This window comes from Pseudorca crassidens, chromosome 7 (assembly GCF_039906515.1).
Source record: "Pseudorca crassidens isolate mPseCra1 chromosome 7, mPseCra1.hap1, whole genome shotgun sequence".
NCBI classification, from domain to species: domain Eukaryota; kingdom Metazoa; phylum Chordata; class Mammalia; order Artiodactyla; family Delphinidae; genus Pseudorca; species Pseudorca crassidens.
The window spans coordinates 22,230,656-22,253,245 of NC_090302.1; the positions used below are offsets into that span (position 1 = coordinate 22,230,656).

Below are 22,590 nucleotides of genomic sequence, written 5' to 3' on the forward strand. Positions count from 1 at the left end.
TAACTGAATGTGCTATATATATGCATGTGTTTGTATGTGTTTATAGAGAGGTTAAATTCCTATTTCCTTTCCAGATACGTGTTAAATGAATCCCAGAGTCGCCAAAATTCATCTTCAGCACAGGGTTCTTCTTCAAATAGTGGGGGAGGTTCTGGAATACCACAGCCTCCCCCAGGAATGAGCTTTTATGCAGCTAAACGAGTTATTGGAGATAACCCATGGACACCTGAACAATTGGAACAGGTATCACACGCTGCTTGTTCGTACGGAGCTTAACCCTGCACACTTGCCCCTTTGAAGTCCGTGGAAGTATGTGTTACATAATTCCAGCGTATTCAGGCTCTGTAATGAGATACGATTGATGTAATGTGTTCTGGTCATCATGTCATTTATTGGTTAAAGCCCCAGGGAAAGGGAGGAGTGGGAAATGCTGTTTTAGTTTTTCTAATACTGCTTACATATTTCAAGTATAAAATACAGCCCATTTATAAATTGAGTAACTTTCATTTTAGTTTTTAATTACAGGTTTAATAATTATCTAGCTGCTTTGGTGCAGTTGAAATACAATTTATCTTATATTGTTCAGCTTTTTAGGGCTGTACATTTTGTGTAAAGTGAGGAACAAGTGACCATATGGGGGAAAAGCATGACCCCCTTTTATATTTCTTCCTGGGAATTGAAAAATTGGCATTAAGAATTTTATTCTGGATTTAAACAGGACACAGATGTTCTCTGAGCAGCTTTTAAAAAAGACTGGTGCTCTACAGAGAAGGTGCCTCACTGTGTCTGTGTCATCAGGCACCTCAGGGAAGAACAGATGAGATCAGTATGTAATTATTTTGGAATTCAAGCAACATGGGTTAGTCTTCCAATCCTTCCTTTATCTCTCCATGGCAGTCTAAATGATTTGATCCTTTTCTTTTTGGCAGTGTAAGCGATCACTGATCAAAACAGTGTTCCCAGGAAAGGGAAAAAGGCAAGTGGGCATTCTTGCCACTCAACAAATTTATAGAATGGTTTGTTCAGCAAGGGCTCTATTTGATTAGATTAACATCTTCGTGTTTTATAGATCTTTTTTCTTCTTAAACCATGATGTAAGTAAGAAAGAAGGGTAAATAGTGACAGAAGCTACTCTACTGAGTGTGATCTATGTGACAGGCACTATACTGAGTACTTTGAATACATTATTTCATTTAATCCTCACAGCACCTTCAGAAGGTATAGAAATTTAGTTCCATTTTGTAAAAGGAATTGAGGTTTTGAGATTCACCACAGTCTCACTCCTAGTAGTAGGCTTATGAATCTAGGTCTGTCTGAGGGCTAAAGCTGTAAGTGCTGGAGAATCATTGTTAACATTATAAATTGTAATCTTACGTTGGTCGTTATTTGCTGATTTCTAAGGGCTTCTGTATGCCTTTTGTCAATTTCATGATCTAGTGTTGAACAGTTTAGTTTCAAGGATGACAGCTGTTTTCCTCTAATTTTTAAATATCTCTTTTGTTTTTTACATTTTTTTCTTTCAGATAAGACAGCTTTTATTTTTTTCAAATGATAAAGTTAGTGATAATGTAAATGTTCAAGTAATATAGAACATTATAACGAGAAATTAAAAAGTACCTGGAATCCTGCCACCCTAGTTTGTCATTCACCTACAGCCTGCTCTGTGTACATGTGTGTGTACACAAATATAATTTTACACAATACATTTTTACGTATCACATAACACATTATTTGAACTTCATTTTTTTCATTTAATAGTATAGCAGGTTTTTAAATAATGTCCTTTTTAATGTCTGTATTAAATGTAATTATGTGTAAACCACATATTTTTTAAACTAGTCTCCTATTGCTGGACATGAGTATTGTTCTCAGTTTCCTTTGCACACTTTTTTTTTTTTTTTTTTTTTTTTTTGCGGTACGCGGGCCTCTCACTGTTGTGGCCTTTCCTGCTGCGGAGCACAGGCTCCGGACGCACAGGCTCAGTGGCCATGGCTCATGGGCCCAGCCGCTCCGCGGCATGTGGGATCTTCCCAGACCGGGGCACGAACCCGTGTCCCCTGCATCGGCAGGCGGACTCTCAACCACTGCGCCACCAGGGAAGCCCCTCCTTTGCACACTTTTTTGTGTATATCTTTGTGTAGTTGACTTCCATAACTGTGGGTGCAGTAAATGCTTGCATCTTGTCTGTTGTAACTCTTGTTGCAGGTCAGTTGTGTTGAACATGGGGAGGGAAGGCAGGCATTTTTATGATCCTTTTTAATTGCATCCTTTGTCATTTAGTTATTGTAAACTTTATCAGTCCTAATTCATATACATGAGAACTATCATGTAACTGATTCTTAAAGGTAAAGTTTCATTTTTCAGGTATATTTATCCTAAATAGAGTTATTTGTATTGAAATTCATAGCTCCTTCACATTGCATGAAGTTCTAAGCAGAATCTCTCTTCAGTCTGTGTTTCATTTTAGCCAGTTAGATTGAATACTGTTTGATTAGAATTTCACTTGCATTTGCAATTCTTGCATATGTTTGAAATCATGTTTTTTTCAGTATGTAAGAATATTGAGGGCAGAGTTAGTATGTTAACAATAGATTAGAACTTCATGGAGTGTGAGTTTAGTTCTTTTTGAACTGTCAGAAGAATCCATGGAGTACTTCTGATGTACCCCCACTTCTACCTGGAGGCTCCAGATTTGGACTTCAGTTCAAGGCTTCATCGTTTTAGAGAGGCTGTTAACCTAAGTAGGAAGGCTTCGTATCATAGTGGCCTTGGAGTCCAAGACTTGGGTTTGGATTGGGCCTTCATCGTTTACTAACTGTGTCTTAATCTCTTCAGCCTTGCCTCAGTTTTCCTTATCAGAAAAATAGGTATAGTGGTACTCATCTCACAGATTGTGAGGGTTCAATGAAATCATGAATATATATGGTTTGGTATAGCCCCAGGCACATTTAAACCTAAACAGGAGTGGCTACTATTGTTTTATTAATCTTTGGTTTAGGAGCATACTGATATGTGAAACAGATGTTATAGGTTGGTGGTCTTTGTTTCTCTGCTAAGTGGTTTTCCTTCCCTTCATTTATCTACAGTGCAAATTGGGTATAGTGAAATTCATAGAAGCTGAGCAGGTGCCTGAGCTCGAAGCCGTTCTCCACCTGGTGATTGCTTCTAGTGACACACGCCACAGTGTAGCCACAGCGGCGGACCTGGAGTTGAAAAGCAAGCAAAGGTAAACTGCTCCCCTTTTAAACTTTCGAAATTAAAAAGAGGCTAGATTTCTAAAAGCTTGCCTAGCACATATTGGTTCATGTTGGGTTTTGTGTAGTGAGACATTCAGTTGATGAGATTGTGAAATATACCTAATTTGTATGAAAGACAGTTTGCTAAAGAGCAGAATTCTGTATAAAACAAAGAAGAAAAGCTGTTTGGAGAAGTAGTTTAAAATTGGAATGGGTCAGGATTATAACCATAAGAATTGAAACCTTTGTCTAGGTAAGTGAACTTAAAGAACTGATGTTAAGAAAAATGTCAAAACCCGGAAGTTATTCATTTTTGATTCTTCCTCTATCTCAAATTATTTGAGATGGCTTTTAATAAAGGGTATGTAGGTATTATGGTTAATATGATGAAAATCGGGTCCCCTGAAAAGAGGTGTTGAATAGATCTTAATTTACACAGGAGGAAATACATATAGTAAACAGGCTCATAGAAAATATTGTGTTTACGAAATCAAATCATGCACAAAAAGGCAGTGGTATGCCAGTTTGTACCCATTGGTAAATAAAATTGTGCAACATTTGATTACTCCATTTAAGTTTCTGTTCAAACTGCTATTCTTATACCCTGTTGATTGACACTATAAGTTGAAATAATTTTTGGAAAGCAGTTTGTAGTAGGTAATGAATCATAAAAATATTTACAATCTTTTATCTGAATCTTCTGGGAAGTTATCCTAAGAGAATCATTCAAAGAAGAAAAATATTTAGAAAAATGTTACAGGTTCATTCATTATACCATTTCCTGTAGTTGTTCAAAAGAAAGGAAACAAATTCAGATTTCCACAATAGGTAAATAAATAAATTATGTGACCTCTATGGAATATTATATATCTGCCCAAATAATTATAAAAATAATAAAGCAACATGTAAATTGCCTCCAAGTAATGGCAGATGAATAAAGCATAATGCAAAATGATATACGTACTGATTTTAATAAATGACATGTGCAAAGACTGGAGAATACATGAAAAATTGAACATACTTCGTTAAAAAAATCAGATTATGGAATAGTTCTTTTTTGAATTTAATGCTAAATGTAGTTAACAAAATGGGATATCTCTAGGTCCATCCACGTTGTTGCAAATGGCATTATTTCATTCTTTTTTTATGGCTGAGTAATATTCCATTGTATATATGTACCACATCTTCTTTATCCATTCATCTGTTGATGGACATTTATTTAGGTTGTTTCCATATCTTGGCTATTGTGAATAGTGCTGTTGTGAACATAGGGGTGCATATATCTTTTTGTATTATTGTTTTGTTGGGATATATGCCCAGCAGTGGGATTGCTGGATCTCACTGGCAACTCTCTTTTTATTTTTTTGAGGAACCTCCATTCTGTTTTCCAAAAAATCTTCCTTTAAAACTTCTCATTGTGTTTGAACTGACTCCATTCTTTACACCATACAGTAGATTGGATTTTTGGAACTATAAATGTGGTACTGAAGTATTCTAATAAGTTTTGGTTTTGTTTATTAAAACAATTGTATTTTCCCAAAAGTAGCATAACATTGTTAAGAGGTAAAAAGTGAGTTGAGAACAATATGTAGATATCCCATTTTGTTAAATAAAAGTATCTCTTCAAGTGATACGTCTGTTTCTTTATCTACGTGCCATGCCCATCCAACTATTTTACATGCATAGGAAAGAAGTGTAGAAAAATATACACCAAAGTTAGTTGTTACTGAAAAGGAATAGAGAGGGTTATGGTGCAGATTATAAGGAATTTTATTTTCTGTGTTATTCATTTCTGAATTTTCACAAGCATGTAATCAGGAAACTAAAACTAGAAAGGTAGCAAGAGGAAAAGTAGAAGAAACAGTGAAAACTATCCTTATTAGTTAATCACTATTAAGTTTTTAGTTTGTTTTACTAAAGTGTGTGTGTGTTTTGTCAAAAATCTCTAAACCTGAAGTATTTATAGGAAGGAAACAAAGATGGAGCTTGAGGATTAGTTAGTAGCAATCAGCTGAGGAAAGATATAGGTAAATAATAAGTAGAATTGTAGAATGTCTTTGAGGCTAGTGGAATTGTGGATATCCAGACAAGAGGTGGATTGATAAGCTATGAAAGAAGAGATGGATTAGAAAAACAGTCAAAGCAGCATGATAAATTATGTTTGCACAAATATAACATAGTTTGAAAGCAGAATCAATGTCAAAAGAGAATAGAGCATGGTTAAATCTCACTAATCAAGTGAAATGTAGGATTGCATTATTGCTGGGTTTATAAGATGACTGGCAGGGGCTGCTGCAGAGGGTGGGTGCCCATCAATAGTAAGTCACCTTATTGTGGTCCCCAATTAGGAATAAGTCTTAGTGACTAATGGCAGCAGGACTGCTCTGTAGAATTAGGTGCTAAAATTGCAAGTGGGTGCTGGGAGATAAGAGGGGGGATACTGGGGATCACAGTGACATGGTATTTAAGAAATGCCATGGGTTGAAAGCTTCCTAGGGTTGTGGCTTTAATGGGTAAAATGTTTTTTGTCACTTTCTGTATCACTTTTGAATTTCCAAGTGGCTGAACAGAAGAATCATGCCTCAGGGCTCTTGGAACAAGTGTAGTATGGCTCTGCTGTGTTGTAACTGCTCTGTGGCATTGGTCCTGAGAGTGGAAGACAGTCCAGATTTCTTGAGTAGTACCAAATTGGGCCACTGGATACACTGATCTATCTTACGTTGAATCATGGTGGGATAAGTGACTTTTTTTTCTGTTTGAAAACTAACTTTGATAGAAGTTAATCCCTTTCCTTCTCTTCTTTGATGGGCAGTGTCAATTGCCCATTTCATTTGTGATTTATAATATTTTTCTTTGGTAACACATATTGAGGCTATGATTTTTTGAAATTATTGGAGTGGGAGAAAAAAATAATAATTTTAACAAGCTTTGTTGCAACCTTCTGTAGCTTGATAGACTGGAATAATCCTGCCATCATTAATAAGATGTACAAGGTATACCTTGGAGATATACCACTGAAGACAAAAGAGGTAGGTTTTTTTTGTTTACTCTCACATCATCATAAAAAGCATTTTATTGACATGGCTCTATGTATTTGAACATTTTCTACAGGTTATTTTGATTTAAGCTGAACCTATGCTGTGGGAAATATTGATACTAGTTTTAAGCCGTACTAGTCTAGGTGGATTAAAATCTCCTGGTACCTTTGTTTGCCTGATCTGGTGTTTTCAATTCAGGTGCTTAAATAACGATTGTCCAGATTATGCCTCGATGAACGTTTTCTGTAAATATTTTAGGCTTTATTGGATATATCGTTCTGAGGCTGCAGCTGCTCAACTCTGCTGTAGCATGAAAGCAGCCATAGGCAGAACAGAACTGAATGAGCATGGCCGTGTGCCAGTCAGGCTTTATCATTACAGAAATTTGAATTTAATATTATTTTCATGAAATACACTTTTATAAAATATTGTTTTTATTTATTATTATTTTTATTGTTTTGATTTTTAAAAAATCATTTGAAAATGTAAAAACTACTCTTAACTCACAGACCTTACTAAGATAGATGGTAGGCCAGATTTGACCCATAGGCTGTAGTTTGTTGACCCGTGGTCTAGAATCTAGAACAATAGGTGGGTTCTTCTGAATTCTGGAAATAAGATGTTTGCTTAATAACATAGGTTCTGTTTAGTTAACTTGTTTAAAAGTGTTCCAAGTAGAAACCTAGACTCTAATACAAGATTATTTGTTTGCTTTCTAAACCATTAATAGTTGTTTAAAAAACCATATTAGCTCCAGGGAAAACTGGACAGCTACACGTAAAAGAATGAAATTAGAACACTTCCTGACACCATACACAAAAATGAACCCAAAATGGATCAAAGACCTAAATGTAAGGCAAGGCACTATAAAGCTCTCAGAGGAAAACATAGTCAGAACACTCTATGACATAAATCACAGCAAGATCCTTTCTGACCCACCTCCTAGAGAAATGGAAATAAAATAAAAAATAAACGAATAGGACCTAATGAAACTTAAAAGCTTTTGCACAGCAAAGGAAACCATAAACAAGACAAAAAGACAACCCTCAGAATGAGAGAAGAAATTTGCAAATGAAGCAACTAACAAAGGATTAATCTCCAAAATATACAAGCAGCTCATGCAGCTCAATATCAAAGAAACAAACAACCCAATCCACAAATGGGCGGAAGACCTAAATAGACATTTCTCCAAAGTAGACATACAGATTGCCAACAAACACATGAAAGGATGCTCAACATCACTAATCATTAGAGAAATTCACATCAAAACCACAATGAGGTATCACCTCACACTGGTCAGAATGGCCATCATCAAAAAATCTACAAACAGTAAATGCTGGAGAGGGTGTGGAGAAAAGGGAACCCTCCTGCACTGTTGGTGGGAATGTAAACTGATACAGCCACTATGGAAAACAATATGGAGGTTCCTTAGAAAACTAAGAACTGGGCTTCCCTGGTGGCGCAGGGGTTAAGAATCCGCCTGCCAATGCAGGGGACACGGGTTCGAGCCCTGGTCCAGGAAGATCCTACATGCTGCGGAGCAGCTAAGCCTGTGCGCCACAACTACTGAGCCTGTGCTCTAGAGCCCATGAGCCATAACTACTGAAGCCTGCATGCCTAGAGCCCATGCTCCACAACAAGAGAAGCCAGCACAATGAGAAGCCCTCGCACCGCAACGAAGAGTAGCCCCCGCTCGCCGCAACTAGAGAAAGCCCACGCGCAGCACCGAAGACCCAACACAGCCAAAAATAAATGAATAAAAATAAATAAATTTATTTAAAAAAAGGAGTAGAGAGGCAAACTCTAGTTATTGGGATGGGTATTTGGCATGTATTTTCTCTTTTAAAATGAAAAAATGAGGCTTCAAGAAAGCAGTTAACATGCTTTATTGGCAAAGATGAAAGTTGAACTTTTAAGCAAAAGCTAGAATTTTGGGAAATTTGTATTCATCACGATGAGCTTGACAGCTTGTCAGTGCTTACAGACTTTTCTGATGAGATTGGTTATGATATTAATGTGATTTTTTTGTGTACGCGTTTATGTTTTGTAATGAAATATTTGCTTAACTCGGTGAGCCAGTATTTTCCAAATGACCAGTGATGGTACAGAAGCATACAGGGTAAGGGAGCCATTCAGTATGCAGATAGACTGGTGGAATTTAGTAGAACAGTATGCAGATGTTCCATTGATACGGTTTCAAATCCACATGGCAGTTAACCTTTAAGAACCTATTGCATATCAAGTTTGGGGGTTGCATCAAGTATCTGAAATTACCCGAAAAGGCTGAAACCATCCCCACTTTTCCGGTCACATATCTTTGTGAAGCTGTTTTTTTTAACATACTTAAAACAAAACAACATATTACAACAAATTAATTGCTGACAAAGATATAAGAATCCAGCTTTCTTTTATTAAAGTGGACAGTGAAGAGATTTACAGAAAATATAAAACAATGCCACTGTCTCAGTGCAGTTTTTTGTTTTGGAAAATATAGTTTTTTATTTTTCTTAAAAATATTATTTATGAAAGTATATAATGGGTTTAATATTATTATTATTTTTTTTTTTTGCGGTACACGGGCCTCTCACTGTTGTGGCCTCTCCTGTTGCGGAGCACAGGCTCTGGACGCGCAGGCTCAGCGGCCATGGCTCACAGGCCCAGCCGTTCCGCGGCATCTTCCCGGACCGGGACACGAACCCTTGTCCCCTGCATTGGCAGGCGGACTCTCAACCGCTGCACCACCAGGGAAGCCCAATTTTTAAATGAATAAGTACTTAAAATATTTTCAGTTTTAGTTTCTAGTATATTAAATATTGATAGGTATTCAGTATAAACAAAACTCTTTGGAAGTTTCAGTAATTTTTAAGAGTATAAAGGGATCCTGAAACAAAAGTTTGAGCGACCATTGATTTAGATGATCTCTCATGATTTTTTTTTCAATTCACAATAAATTTGAAGTGCTGAGCTATAATCACACATATTTTCAACAGGGAGCAGTTCTGAAGCCAGAGCTGAAAAGGGACCCAGTCAGTACAAGGGTTAAGTTAAAGATTGTCCCCCACCTCCTTCGTTCTAGACAAGCTGCTGAAACGTTCCCGGCTAACATTCAGGTAACTCATTCTTTCCAGAGAAAAATGGCCTGTTTACAACTTTCATGTTTGTTTAACTAGACAAAGAACTGCGTTAATGGATATTCAGGAGGTAGGTTGATATGTATAACAAGATTAATGAGATTCTTTCTCAAGTTGAGCTGCAGAAAATACTTTTTAATTATAGCTGTAATAAAATATATATTTTATCAATATATTAATATATATTATATATAATATAGATTATAAATTTTTATTATAGAATATATGCTGTATATGGTTACCATTCTCCCTAAATGTATGGTGATAATTCCTTTCAAACTAGTGCTTTTCTGAGTGGCTTTTTTCCAAAAATGGTAGCACCAGAAACTTGGTCACTTAGGTGGAAAAATGAGTCATCCTTGACTGGAATCCCTCGTGAAGGCAGCGGCCACAGCCTCTGGATGCTGCTGCCTCAGTGTCTTCACCCTCGTCTGCCGAATGCTGATGTTAATGGAGATTGTCACTTCTTGTTCTGCTTGCCACAGTCGTCTTCCTTGTTGCCCTGCCTCTAGTCTTCCCCACAGCCAGTCTGTTTTCTGTGTTGCCACCAGAGTTATTTTTGCAGTTGGAAATCCTTGTACTTTGTTGGTGTGGGATATGAGCCCCTCCAGAAAAGCTCTTGCCTTTTGGTCCAAGTAATGAAATGACCAGCTCAGTTCTGGAGACAGATTCATTTGAGCATAATTTTGTCATTAGTTACTTACTTTTGATCTTAAATAAGCCTCAGGGTTTTTCCTGTTTTTCTTTAAACATAAAAAAAGTCTGTAAAATGGATGTAGTGATAGCAGCTACCTCATAGCAATGTTGTAAAGACTGAGTGGGTTAGCAGGTAGAAGCTTTAGAGCAGGGTGGCTAGTACTCATTCAGTTTGCAAGTTCTCAGTAAATGGTGGAAAGGCAGCAGTTATGTCCCTTCTGGTCTCGTATCTCACCATACCCTTGCCCTGTACCTTATGCTCCAACAGAGATTGTTGCTGTTTAAGTATGCTGTTTTCATGGCTCTGTGTCTCCACTCCTGGCATAGTGGCCCTCCCCCCCTGTAGCCCAGTAAACATCTACTCCAGTTTCAGGATTTGCTCCGGTGTGCCCCTTGCTATCTGAAATGTTCCCATTTCCTGCCTCTCATCTCTTTCAGTCCCAAAGTAAGAACACTGTCCTCTTGCTCCCTGTATGTGTGTGGTGGACATTGGCTTCTGCCTTCGCATCTCTCCCTCTTAAGGCTTATTTGTTTAAGTGGCTGTTTCCTCCTTTTAGATGATACAACTTTTATTCCCAGTATCTGGCTCTCTAATATTTGACTGATTTCAAGTACTCTGTTCTGTGTTTCCATAAACATAAAATAATCACAGAGCTTCTTCTATTTCACTTTCCAAGCACTGTTTCCCTGACAGTGTTTTGATAATTTTGGTTCAGAAAATTTGGTTGTAGTAACACTACATTATATAATAAGCAGCTAGAAGTTTGTGGCAGAATATTCATAGACATCCTGTAGGTGTACACTTTATTTATAGTTATTTATGTTTTCAAAATGAGTCCACATGTAACCTAATACCCCCAAAATAATCTTCTCTGCTCACGTCCCCTGCATGAGAGTGGCAGCCCACTGCAGCGTGAACTCTGTGTTGCTTCCTAGTGGTAGCCCCACGAATTTTGCAGACTTGTAACATCTACCATTGTGTTTGTTGTTACTCCACAGACTGTTAATTGAAGCTACTGATTGGCTTCCTAAGGCCGTCAGCTAAAATATTTGTATGAAAGAGAACTGCATTAATTTCGAAGAACAAGGCGTAGTGCAAAAGACCTACTGTTGAATACTTAATAATATTTGAAGATAGTAAATTGCTATTCTTGTTAATTGGTTTTCTTGACGTTTGTTCCTTTTTCATAGGTGGTGTATGATGGGCTCTTTGGTACAAATACAAATTCAAAATTAAGAACATTATCCCTGCAATTTGTGCATCACATTTGTGTAACGTAAGTTTTTTGAACTATTTATAAAGTCTTCAAGCTGTTGGAGTGATGAACTGATGCAAGTATATCTTACCTAGAAAGAAATCGTGTTTGTTTATCTTAAAATATTTCATATTTTAATAGATTATTTAAATTTACTTCAGTTATGTCTCTATTTTAAGTAATAATCTGAAAAGATATGTAATTATGAGATTCTTATATCTTGCTTTGTATGTGTTACTTTTTCAAAAAGCTGTCCAGAAATCAAGATTAAGCCATTAGGTCCAATGCTTTTGAATGGCCTCACCAAGCTAATCAATGAATATAAAGAAGTAAGTGACTTGTTTTTTTAAATTTTTGTTAACATTTTAAAGTATTTTCTGTTATAAACTTTGCTGGTCTATATGTTGATGTAGTTAAAGTTTGCTGTTGCTCCATCATTTCTTAACATTTTTAATTGAAGTGGCGCAGATTTCAGAAATTACCACCATCTTTTGCCCTGTTTTTTTTGAAATAAGTATTAAAAACTGATACGGATCTTGAGGTTGTCTTATCATTTCTTTAAATAACATTTTAAAAAGCTAGTACATTTTATTTTACTTTTAGGCACTGTGCAAAAATGGAATGAAAAGAATTAAATTTTACTTTATGATTTATTTCCATATAGGTCTATTTGGATTTGCTTGTTTTGAGAAACAGTGTTAATTCTTAGGGACTGAGATTTTATTGATTCAAAACTCTGTCAGACTACCAAATACACTACCAAATGTAAAATAGATAGCTAGTGGGAAGCAGCGACATAGCACAAGGAGATGAGCTCGGTGCTTTTTATCCCCTAGAGGGGTGGGAAATGGAGGGTGGGAGGGAGACGCAAGAGAGAGGAGATATGGGGATATATGTAGACATATAGCTGATTCACTTTGTTATACAGTAGAAACTAACACACCATTGTAAAGCAATTGTACTCCAATAAAGATGATAAAACAAACAAACAAACTCTGTCAGAACATGCATTCAGTAAATTTTTGATTCCTTAAGCTAAGTGGAATGAGGATTCCTTGGATTGTAGATTTTCAAATCCTGATTTTCCTTGCTGTATTACTCGTACCATTTCTAGTATTTCAAGGGAATTTGCTAAAAAAGGTAAGGTTTCAAGAACTCTAGTTAGTATTTCTTCCTAAGTCGTAGCTAAACGTGAATGCATGTTTGCAGTAGTATGGTGACCAGTATTTTGCCATTTGGATTTAGAATTGAGTTTGAATTCTAGTTTTGTTCCTTGGTGAGTTACTTAAATTCTTTGGACCTCTGTTCTTTATCAGAAAAATGAGGATAATAGTATCACTTCATTGGATTATTGTGAAGATTAAATGAGATAATTCATGTAAATTATTCAGCACAGTAAAGGCATATTAGTAGATATTATTAATGAAAAGCTATTTATTTGTTGTGCAGCTGTGCTTTGGGGCAGTGTTAGGCCTGACTCTCCTGTCTTCTTCTGTTGATTGAATAGAGCTTGCATGGTTCATAAGGCCTTGGGAAACTTTCAGATTATTTTTATGGCATAGTCACATTCTTTGGATGGCTGGTAGAAATAAAAATGCTTTGGGGCTTCTAGGGGAGGAACTGTATATTTGAAGATAGGTTAGAGAGGCCAGATAAACTACAGGGCTGTAATCCTTTTACCTCCAGATGACACTGCATGTCTTCCCAACAGATGAGTCTGTAAGAGTGGCCATGTAGGTGTGTGAATCCTATGTTAAATGTATAAACTTCAGCTCATAGAAGTGTTGCTATGTTCTAAGTAATGTCAGACTATTGGTTTTCATAAAACTACGTAAAATTCTATCTGTATCTTGAGTGGGAACCTCATTAACTCACCCGAATACTATGATCCCTTTAATTTTTTATGGTGGAAGATATGAGAAGAAGCTGTTTCTTATGGTGCAGATTTTTAGACAGTTGCTCCCCAGCTTACTACAATTTTGGGTGAGAGAGAGTGGATCCTAGCCTGTTGGGCAGGTGAATTTTCTAATAAGTTAAGCTGTTTTCCTAGTACGTTGGTGGTGAATTTTGGTCTTTGCAGGTTATATAGTATTGAAACTATCCTGAACTTAGCACCAGCTAAGAGAACCTTTTCATATATGACCACTGCATTTTCCTTTTGGAGTGAGTTGGGGAGGTAAAGTTTTGTTTTGTTTTTCCTTTTAGTAGTGTGATGCATTCTGGGTTTGGACATTTTTGTTTTGTTCAGATGCTGATATCATATAGTTAGGCAGGGTGAGACCTAGGTTTAACAAGGAGTAAAATAATGCATTTAATTGCAGCAAAATGGTTTTGCTGTTTACTGTTTTTTGTTCTGTCTGCTTTTTGTTCTTTTTTTTTTTTTCCCTTAATTTCAAGGACCCTAAGCTACTGTCAATGGCATATTCAGCTGTTGGAAAACTCTCCAGGTGAGTAAACTCTTTTTCAGTGAGAGATATCCTGTTGGTAAACTAAGAAAAATTGTGGCATTTAATAATGGATGGAGAATAAACTTATTATGATTCTGAAAGGGTCATAGGTTGTTTAGCATTGTCTTCCTTGTAGAAGGATAATGAATGTGAGACATTTTAACTTACATCTGAAGATGTGTTACCATATTAAATGGCAGTCTTGAAATGAGATTTTGAACTGGATTGTGTCATAATGTGTTACAGTTTTCTTGTACCCTAGAGACATTTGATTGACCTTAAGTGTTCTTGTTGCTACTTACTACCAGTGTTTATAATCTCTATAATCAAGAGTTTTTCTAGCGATTGTCTTTTCTGATAGCATTATATTATGATTCTGAGCGGCCCTGTTTCCAAAGTTGGATTTTTTTTCTTCTGCTTAGTATGGTTTCCTGTACCCAGTTCCTCCTGGTTTCTTCTTCCTTCACTGTATTTCAGAGCAGGGAGATAGAGGAGCAGCATCCTTAGTGGTACTAGGTGCTGCTTACACCCTGGTACACACAGGCTCTGTGTTGGCCTGTGTAGACTAGGTCTTGCTCTTCTGCACTGTGTAGGGAAGGAGTTCGGGGGCTCAGAAGACAGCCACTTCAGATCAGCGGATACAGCATAGGGTTGTCAACAAACCTTGTCCCTTGTGCGTTGGCATGAAGTGACCAAGCTCCTTGTCACCAGAGTCATTAGTTTAAATAGCATTTAGCCTCGTCTGTTTTCTTTATTTTAAAATCAGAAATGTTAACTGAATGCATGGAATATTCTAGTGAGAATATCTGGATAATAGGTATATTAATCTAGAATTACATTATTAGACAGTTGAAGAATTAAATATTTACTTTAAAAAGTGTTTGGTTCTTTGGGGGAGGTAATCCAGTGATGCTCACGTGGTTCAGAAGTGAAAGTGCAAGTTTAGGAAAGCTTGTGTTTAGTTTCTTTTTTTTTTTCCATCTTATGGAAATTTTTGTTAGTAATGATGACCTCATATTCTCTTACAGTCGAATGCCCCATTTATTTACTAAGGATATAGCTCTTGTGCAGCAGCTCTTTGAAGCCCTATGTAAGGTAGGGAAACACCTGGCAAGTGTATGCTTTCTGTTTGGATGCTCACTTGGAAACCCAACAGGGAGGGAAACACTGTTTTTATCATTTTCATAGGAAGAGCCCGAGACGCGACTCGCTATTCAAGAAGCACTATCCATGATGGTTGGAGCTTATAGTACTTTGGAGGGAGCACAGCGGACTCTCATGGAGGCACTTGTGGCTTCGTACTTAATAAAGGTAGGTCCAACTATGGGAACTACAATGGCTGGTGGTATATGCATTTTACGTTTTCTTTTTAAACATATTTTTTAAGCTATCAGTTTTTTTTTTTTAATTTATTTATTCATGGCTGCATTGGGTCTTCGTTGCTGCGCGCTAGCTTTCTCTAGGTATAGCGAGTGGGGGCTACTCTTCATTGTGGTGTGTGGGCTTCTCATTGCGGTGACTACTCGTTGCGGAGCACGGGCTCTAGGTGCATGGGCTTCAGTTGTTGTGGCTCATGGGCTCAGTAGTTGTGGCTCACGGGCTCTAAAGTGCAGGCTCAGTAGTTGTGGCACGCGGGCTTAGTTGCTCCGTGGCATGTGGGATCTTCCCCGACCAGGGCTCAGACCCGTGTCCCCTGCGTTGGCAGGCGGATTCTTAACCACTGCGCCATCAGGGAAGTCCTACATTTTTTTTTTTTTTTTTTTTTTGGTGGTACGCTGGCCTCTCACTGTTGTGGCCTTTCCCATTGCGGAGCACAGGCTCTGGACGTGCAGGCTCAGCGGCCATGGCTCACGGGCCCAGCCGATCCGCGGCATGTGGGATCTTCCCAGACCGGGGCACGAACCCGTGTCCCCTGCATCGACAGGCGGACTCTCAACCACTGCGCCACCAGGGAAGCCCGCCCCCCTACATTTTTAAGATCAAAATTTGAATTGCTTTTTGCCTTAGCTCTCTATAATGAAGAGGAATATTTGCTTTCACTTGGACTGTGATTTATGATCTGCTTTTAATTCTTCGTTATTGGAATCTGATTTTAGGGAAGAAAGAGTAGTGATATTCACAGAGGCCTTATGTTTAAAGCCTTCCTTGTTGGAAAACTGTTCTTAATGTCATGCTCTCCCAGTTGCAAGTGTTTTGTTTTAAGTGGTAGCTGAGCACTACAGTCCACTGAGGTGGAGTTCTGTAGGTAACATTGGGGGAGAAAAGCAGAAGGAAAGAAAGACAATTTATGGATCAAAATGAGTCTGTAGGAAGTAAGCCAGTACCATCAAACATACTCTTCTTCCTTCTAGTCCTCTTCATTTCCCTGCCATGGGAGTTTGCAGGAGAATTTTTAATATCTGTGGTTATATACACATATGTATACATGATATATAATATGCAATATAAAATAATACATTATGTATTTGCTTTAGTCAGTTCTTTGTCCTCCATTTCTAGGAGTAGAGAGGGAGATTAAAGAGGGAATGATGTCAAATATTGGTGAGATTAATATGAATTGCATCTTAACTGAAATTTGGCTGCATTGGGTCTTCGTTAGGTCTTCAGCCATGTTTATTAACACATTTATCTCGAGGAATTATTAAAGGTTCAGAAAGGTATCTGGTTTCTGTTGAAATATGACAGGATAATTATGTACACTCAGAAGGCTTATTATATATAGTGTCCCACTGTCAAATGCTCTTGGTGTCCAGTGTACCTGGTTCATGATCATAGAACATGGACAAAGAAGTATAGGCTTATTTGGAAGCTCATTAGAGTCAAATACTTAAAACTTTTTGTAGGTAACCTTACAAGGAAATGGAATGCTTGTATAATGCACATGGGTGCTGGTTATACTTATGCAGATCAAATCATGTAACAGTATTACGAAGCCAAAGGTAATTTATTTTCTTTTCTCAGACTACATGTGAGGCAGCCAGACCCTGGGCTAAATCATATAGACTGGTCCTTAATATCATTGCCCTTTACAGTAGCTCCAGAAGTGCTAAAGAGCAAGAACACCTGAATAAACGAGGTAGTACATGTTTCTAAGCATCTCTCATCTCACTTATGTTGTGACTGGAGGAATGACCCAGGGGGAAGATACATGAGAAAAAAGCTTAAGCATCAGTAGACTCTGCAACTGCTTTTCTGCTTGAACTTCCTATTCGTAGATTACAGTCTTAATCTATTTAAGTTAATTGGATATATTTATGTAGTTGAAGCTTTGCTTTGGAGTCAGTTTTAATTTAAGAGCTAATCTGAAAGCGTTGGCGGTATTTTGCTTTAAATTGTAGGGATTCCGAGTGAGCTCTGTTTGTGTTCCTTGCAGAATATCTGAATTTCACTCATGTGACTGAGAGTTTAAGAGTTGGAGAAGCAGAGGTGGTGGCTAGAAACTGCCACAGTGACCTTGGTCTGATGGTTGGGCTGAGGATGTACATCTACAGAGAGATTCTCTGGTTATGGTCTTGGTGGGGTTTCCTGCTCTACTTGGAGTGTCCTCTTAGATCATAATAGTATTCTTTAAATAATGTCATTGTCCAGAGACTTTTAAAACAACATGATTAAAGATCTTGACTAAATGATGTTTTATTTATTTAGATATATTTATTGAAATATCAACTTAAATTTTGATTGTTTACAATTAAAATGACTCGACTGGAATGAGTTGTTGGTAATTGAATTCTTTTTTTTTTTAATGTGTGTGTGTGTGTGTGTGTGTGTGTGTGTGTGTGTGTTCGTGCGTTTATGTGTCAAATAGCCTGAAGTTCAAGTTCGACAAGTGGCTGTGAAATTTGCCAGCACGGTGTTTCCCTCAGACCATATACCGTCCAGATATTTGCTCTTATTAGCTGCAGGAGATCCGTAAGTTTCAAAGGTGTTAATTTGAATTTGGGTTCATTTAAAATTTAGTTGAAAATTGAATAAAATTTATGTTGTTTGCAGTGTTCGTCTGTGGAACTTAGGAGCAATTTGTTAGAGTTAAAAATATGGCTCCCTTGATACAATATATAGACCTGTAGTCATAGCCTGTCTTGTTTTTTTCCTGTGGGTAAAATTCAAAGATGAAAGCCACATGACTCTCCACATCTAATGAAATTTCCAAAAAGAAGCGATTGCTTATCATGTATTTTATGCCTCTTTGCATAGATAGCCAAAAATATATTTAAGACAGATGACAAATAAAATTGCTGTTCTTAGTCTTCATATGATCATTCTCCAGTTGGTGAAATTTATTTATGTTTCTTATTTATCTTTCTGAAAGACGGGAGGAAGTTCATGGAGAGGCACAACGAGTTTTAAGGTGTCTTCCTGGTAGAAACAGAAAAGAAAGTGCTTCTAAGCAGATGCCATCTTTCCCAGAAATGGTGTATTATATCCAGGAAAAGGTATGGTATTTAACTTCAGATAATAGTTTAAGTCATATAATGAATGATGAAAATAAACTTACATTTTTTTAGGTGACACATTTAAAAATGCTAATCACTAAATGTTGAATGGTTAGTAAAGTTTCTAACAATGTTAATACAATAAGAGGAAGGTACGAAGTGAGGAGAAAAATATAAATCTCAAATGTAATTAATCTGTTTTGCCCAAATCTAAATTACTTACAATTCCTTTTATGTTTTTCAACATTTTGGCTGTGTTTATTTTATTTTTTATTATTAGTATTTAAACAATTTTTATTGGAGTATAGTTGATTTACACTGTTGTGTTAGTTTCTGCTGTACAGCAGAGTGAATCAGTTATACATAAACATACATCCACTCTTTTTTAGATTTTTTTCCCATATAGGTCATTACAGAGTATTGAGTAGAGTTCCCTGTGCTATACAGTAGGTCCTTATTATTTATCTATATTATACATAGTAGTGTGTATATGTCAATCCCAATCTCCCAGTTTATCTCTTCCCCCCTTTTCCCTCCTGGTAACCATAAGTTTGATTTTTACAACTGTGACTCTATTTCTGTTTTGTAAATAAGTTCATTTGTACCATTATTTTTATTGGCTGTGTTTAAAATTTTTCCCCTTGGCATGACATGCTTAAAATATACCTTTTTAATTTTTAAGGGCGTTATTTAGGGCAGCATAAGTTTAAGAATGCTTCAGGGAGCAGTTCAGACTTTTTCCACCATGATCATAAGAGAGCATTGCGTCTGCTTTTGCAAGTCTCCTGTTTTTGCTGGTAGATCAGAGTATTGACAGTCATGACCCCCCACCCTGACACTATCCTACTTTTTACATTGATGTTTCTCTTAGTGTGCTGGGGGGATACCTTATAGCCTTTCACTTCTACTGGTGGTCTTAGCTTTTGGCTTAGATAGACATCTTAAGGGTGCTGGAGGTCAGTATGTAGCAGCCATGATTCTCTTCTCCATAACACTGTCATATTTGTGGGCAGAAGATGCTTTTGTGCTAATATTTTCCTTCTACCTCTATTATTAATGAAAATAACTGGAATGCAGTGCCCTGGGGTGACTGTCAGTAGATGCCTGGAGTAGGTTTATTCTTTTTATTTTATTTTATATTTTTTACTTGCTACTGTGTCATCTTTGCAGCTTTTTTCTTTTTTCCTTTCTTTTTAAAGTATAGTTGATTTATAGGTGTATTCTTTTTTTTTTGCGGTACACGGGCCTCTCACTATTGTGTCCTCTCCCGTTGCGGAGCACAGGCTCCGGACGTGCAGGCTCAGCGGCCATGGCTCACGGGCCCAGCCGCTCCACGGCATGTGGGATCTTCCCGGACCGGGGCATGAACCCATGTCCCCTGCATCGGCAGGCGGACTCCACCACTGCGCCACCAGGGAAGCCCAGGTTTATTCTTTTTAAACAAGCCAGTCAAAAGGCAACACATCTATAACTTAGGGTTTGAGGTCCATGCACAATCAAGCATGATTAATGGAAAAATGTTTTGACTAGAAAAAAAACAGTAACAGACAATAATTTAGCTAGAAATACAGTTATTTTTGAGTTGAGAAAGGGTACATGTGCTTTGTTTTCCAGTAATTGATTTTTGGGGGTTATTTTTATTAGGCTTCCCATCGAATGAAAACGCCAGCCAAGTACATGACTGGGACCACTGTCCTTCCATTTAACCCAGCAGCCTTTGGAGAGGTAGGACTGACATATATTTCTATTTTGCTTTCACTAAAGGTTCTTAACGATAATGTCACAGTCAAAGAGATGACTGTGAATTTTTTGTGTTCTAGGTAAACCCATATAGTGACGTCATTGTTTTATACCAGGTTGTTTATTAGGAAAACAGTACTTAGTAATTGGTATTATTTTAAATCATAGTGGAGTCTAGAAATACATTTGTCTCAGTGAGATTCTCTTCGTGAAAGAAGTAGATGCTCTGCCTTGATTGCTATTGGGAATTTACAGCAAATTAGATTTGAATTTTAAAGCCAACAATATATTGAGGTTATTTGGATTATCCAGTTTTGAAGGTTGGAGAATTAGATTAATTTATCTCATTTGCTAAGGGAAATTCTATTGTTTTAGTCACTGATTTGCACTAATTAAATGGCAAGAGATAATCTTGTTCAGAGTAAGAAGACTCATGATGAAATTACTGCCTGTCCTGTTCTAGCTGTCAAGGAAAGAGCTTCCAGAGGACTCCTTAGTAGCTAATTTATGTCAGAGGTTTTTAATGACGTTGTAGCTACTCTTCTGTAGATGATTTGAACCCATTTTTTCAAATTCTCGTGTCAGTGGAGATTAAATGCAGCTCAAGTTCCACAGGAACAGATCATTGGTCCCGGGTTTCTGCCCAGTGTCTGTCTGTCTGTCTCTCTCACATACATACACACACATCTTTAAAAAAAAATAATGATTTTCCTTGTTATATTTTAGACTTTAAAAGTGGAGTTTGTGTTTTAACTCCATTAAACTCTGTTAAAAAGCACTCTTTGGATTATAAAACTGGTTATATAAATTCTGCTCCCTTGTGATAATTTCAGTTCACACATTGAGTCATGTTTTCCATCTTCTGTGAGGGTTGTTGAATAGCTTTTGAAGGAAGGTGGGGAATCAAAGCTGGGAACTGTCACTTTGAAGAACATCTCCTGCCTTGATTTTTTGAGACGCTTATCTGGTGTCCTTCTTCCTTCTGTCTGTAGATAGTCCTGTACTTGCGCATGTGCCTGGCTCACAGTGCGGGAGTGGTGCCCACCTCTCAGAGTTTGGCTGATATGCAAGATCACGCCCCAGCCATTGGACGCTATATACGGACTTTAATGTCGGGCAGCCAGGCGACACCCTCCTCGTCTTCTTCCAAGAGTGGGGAAACCAACCCTGTTCAGATCTACATCGGCCTGCTTCAGCAGCTGTTAGCAGGTGTTGGAGGTAGGAGGTCATGCCGCTGAGGATTAGACTAAAGCACTTAAGCAAAAATCTAATTTTAAACTCAGCTGAGAATTTATAGCAAAATGATTTTCTGTCTTCTCTCCTGCAACTGAACATGACTCTCTGTTTCTTTTCTAAACTTGCCTGAGTTCATCTTTGATACACTATTTCTTTTTTCAGAAAGAAATGCTTAACAATAGGTAATACATTTTTACTTTGGAAGTGGGTGTGAAGAACAGGGCATCTTTTTATAGACAATAAGTCTGTAAATTTGTGGATAGAATCACATACTGTATTTAGGTTAACTTTTGTTTTGTAGAACTGGGGAATGCCCCCTAAAGCTGTAGCCTTATGCTTTAAAGGAAGTTAGTGATCCCTGTGCGTTTATTGCTTTTCTTGAAATCAGAATGGTTCTGAATTCCTTCTTATTTAGGTTTGCCAGTCATGTACTGTCTATTGGAAGCTGTCTCAGTGTATCCGGAAAAGCTGGCTACCAAATTTGTAGACAAAACCGAATGGATAAAGGTATATCCTGTGCATGTGTATTTCTTTTTGATTCTGTATATTTTAAACTTCGGTCTCATGATGTCGCCTTCCTACCAGTGTTTCTGTGGCCTTTTCTGCCTTTAGGTCATTTTGAAACTCTCATCATTAAACACTTACTGGGCAGCGAGTAGGTCCATACATTGCAGTGATCCATTTAGGTGAGAGGGGGAGATGAATTGGGAGTCTTATAAGTAAGAAAGAATTATTTTTCTGTTTTAAAAGTTTAAAAAAGTAATAAATATATATAACTTAAGTAAACAATTATGTAAGACGTCTCCTTTGCATAGTCTCTCAGCTACCCAGATCCCTTCACCTTCCTGCCTCTTCCTCTCTCACCTGACAGACATGCATAGGTTATCACTTATTTGTATATGGTGTCCCTTCTAGAGTTTACTTATGCATATACACACAAGTGAAATTAGCATTTTTGAGTTTTCTTCCTTTTTTCACACAAAAGGGTATTATACTTTTCACACTGTTGTGTACCTTCTTTCGCTTAGCGTTAGAACAAGGAGTTATTCCTGTATAACTACAGAGAGAACATCCTCTTTGTTTTAACACCTTCATTGTTTCCCACTGCATGAATGTGCCATAATTTATTGTAGGTCCTTATTGATGGTCATTTAGGGTACTTCCAGCCTGCTGCCATGGACAATCCATCATTTTGAATATGAGTGGGTATATTTTTAGGTAGATTCCCCAGAAGTGGAATTGAGGACACATGGATGCAATTTTAATAGATAATGCACATCCTCCATATGAGTAGTTCCAATTCACACTCCCACCGGCCATGTTGAAGAGTATTTTTGTCCCGTGATCACACCAAAAGGGTTACCAGGTTTAGCAAAT

The 22,590-nt window shown here is 37.4% G+C and overlaps 1 protein-coding gene across 6 annotated transcripts in view; it reads left to right on the plus strand.

Annotated features, from left to right (window-relative positions):
- The window catches only part of ECPAS (Ecm29 proteasome adaptor and scaffold), a 98,833-nt gene that overhangs the window by 40,486 nt on the left and 35,757 nt on the right, over positions 1-22,590 (plus strand). For all 6 annotated transcript variants that reach the window (XM_067743673.1, XM_067743674.1, XM_067743671.1 and 3 more), the window contains 14 exons: positions 75-243; positions 3,087-3,226; positions 6,184-6,265; positions 9,265-9,384; positions 11,293-11,378; positions 11,608-11,686; positions 13,755-13,804; positions 14,833-14,899; positions 14,993-15,115; positions 17,610-17,713; positions 18,114-18,237; positions 19,882-19,962; positions 20,970-21,195; positions 21,629-21,720. In XM_067743673.1, the coding sequence (XP_067599774.1) occupies positions 75-243; positions 3,087-3,226; positions 6,184-6,265; positions 9,265-9,384; positions 11,293-11,378; positions 11,608-11,686; positions 13,755-13,804; positions 14,833-14,899; positions 14,993-15,115; positions 17,610-17,713; positions 18,114-18,237; positions 19,882-19,962; positions 20,970-21,195; positions 21,629-21,720 (1,543 nt within the window). The remainder of the gene's footprint in view (positions 1-74; positions 244-3,086; positions 3,227-6,183; positions 6,266-9,264; positions 9,385-11,292; positions 11,379-11,607; positions 11,687-13,754; positions 13,805-14,832; positions 14,900-14,992; positions 15,116-17,609; positions 17,714-18,113; positions 18,238-19,881; positions 19,963-20,969; positions 21,196-21,628; positions 21,721-22,590) is intronic.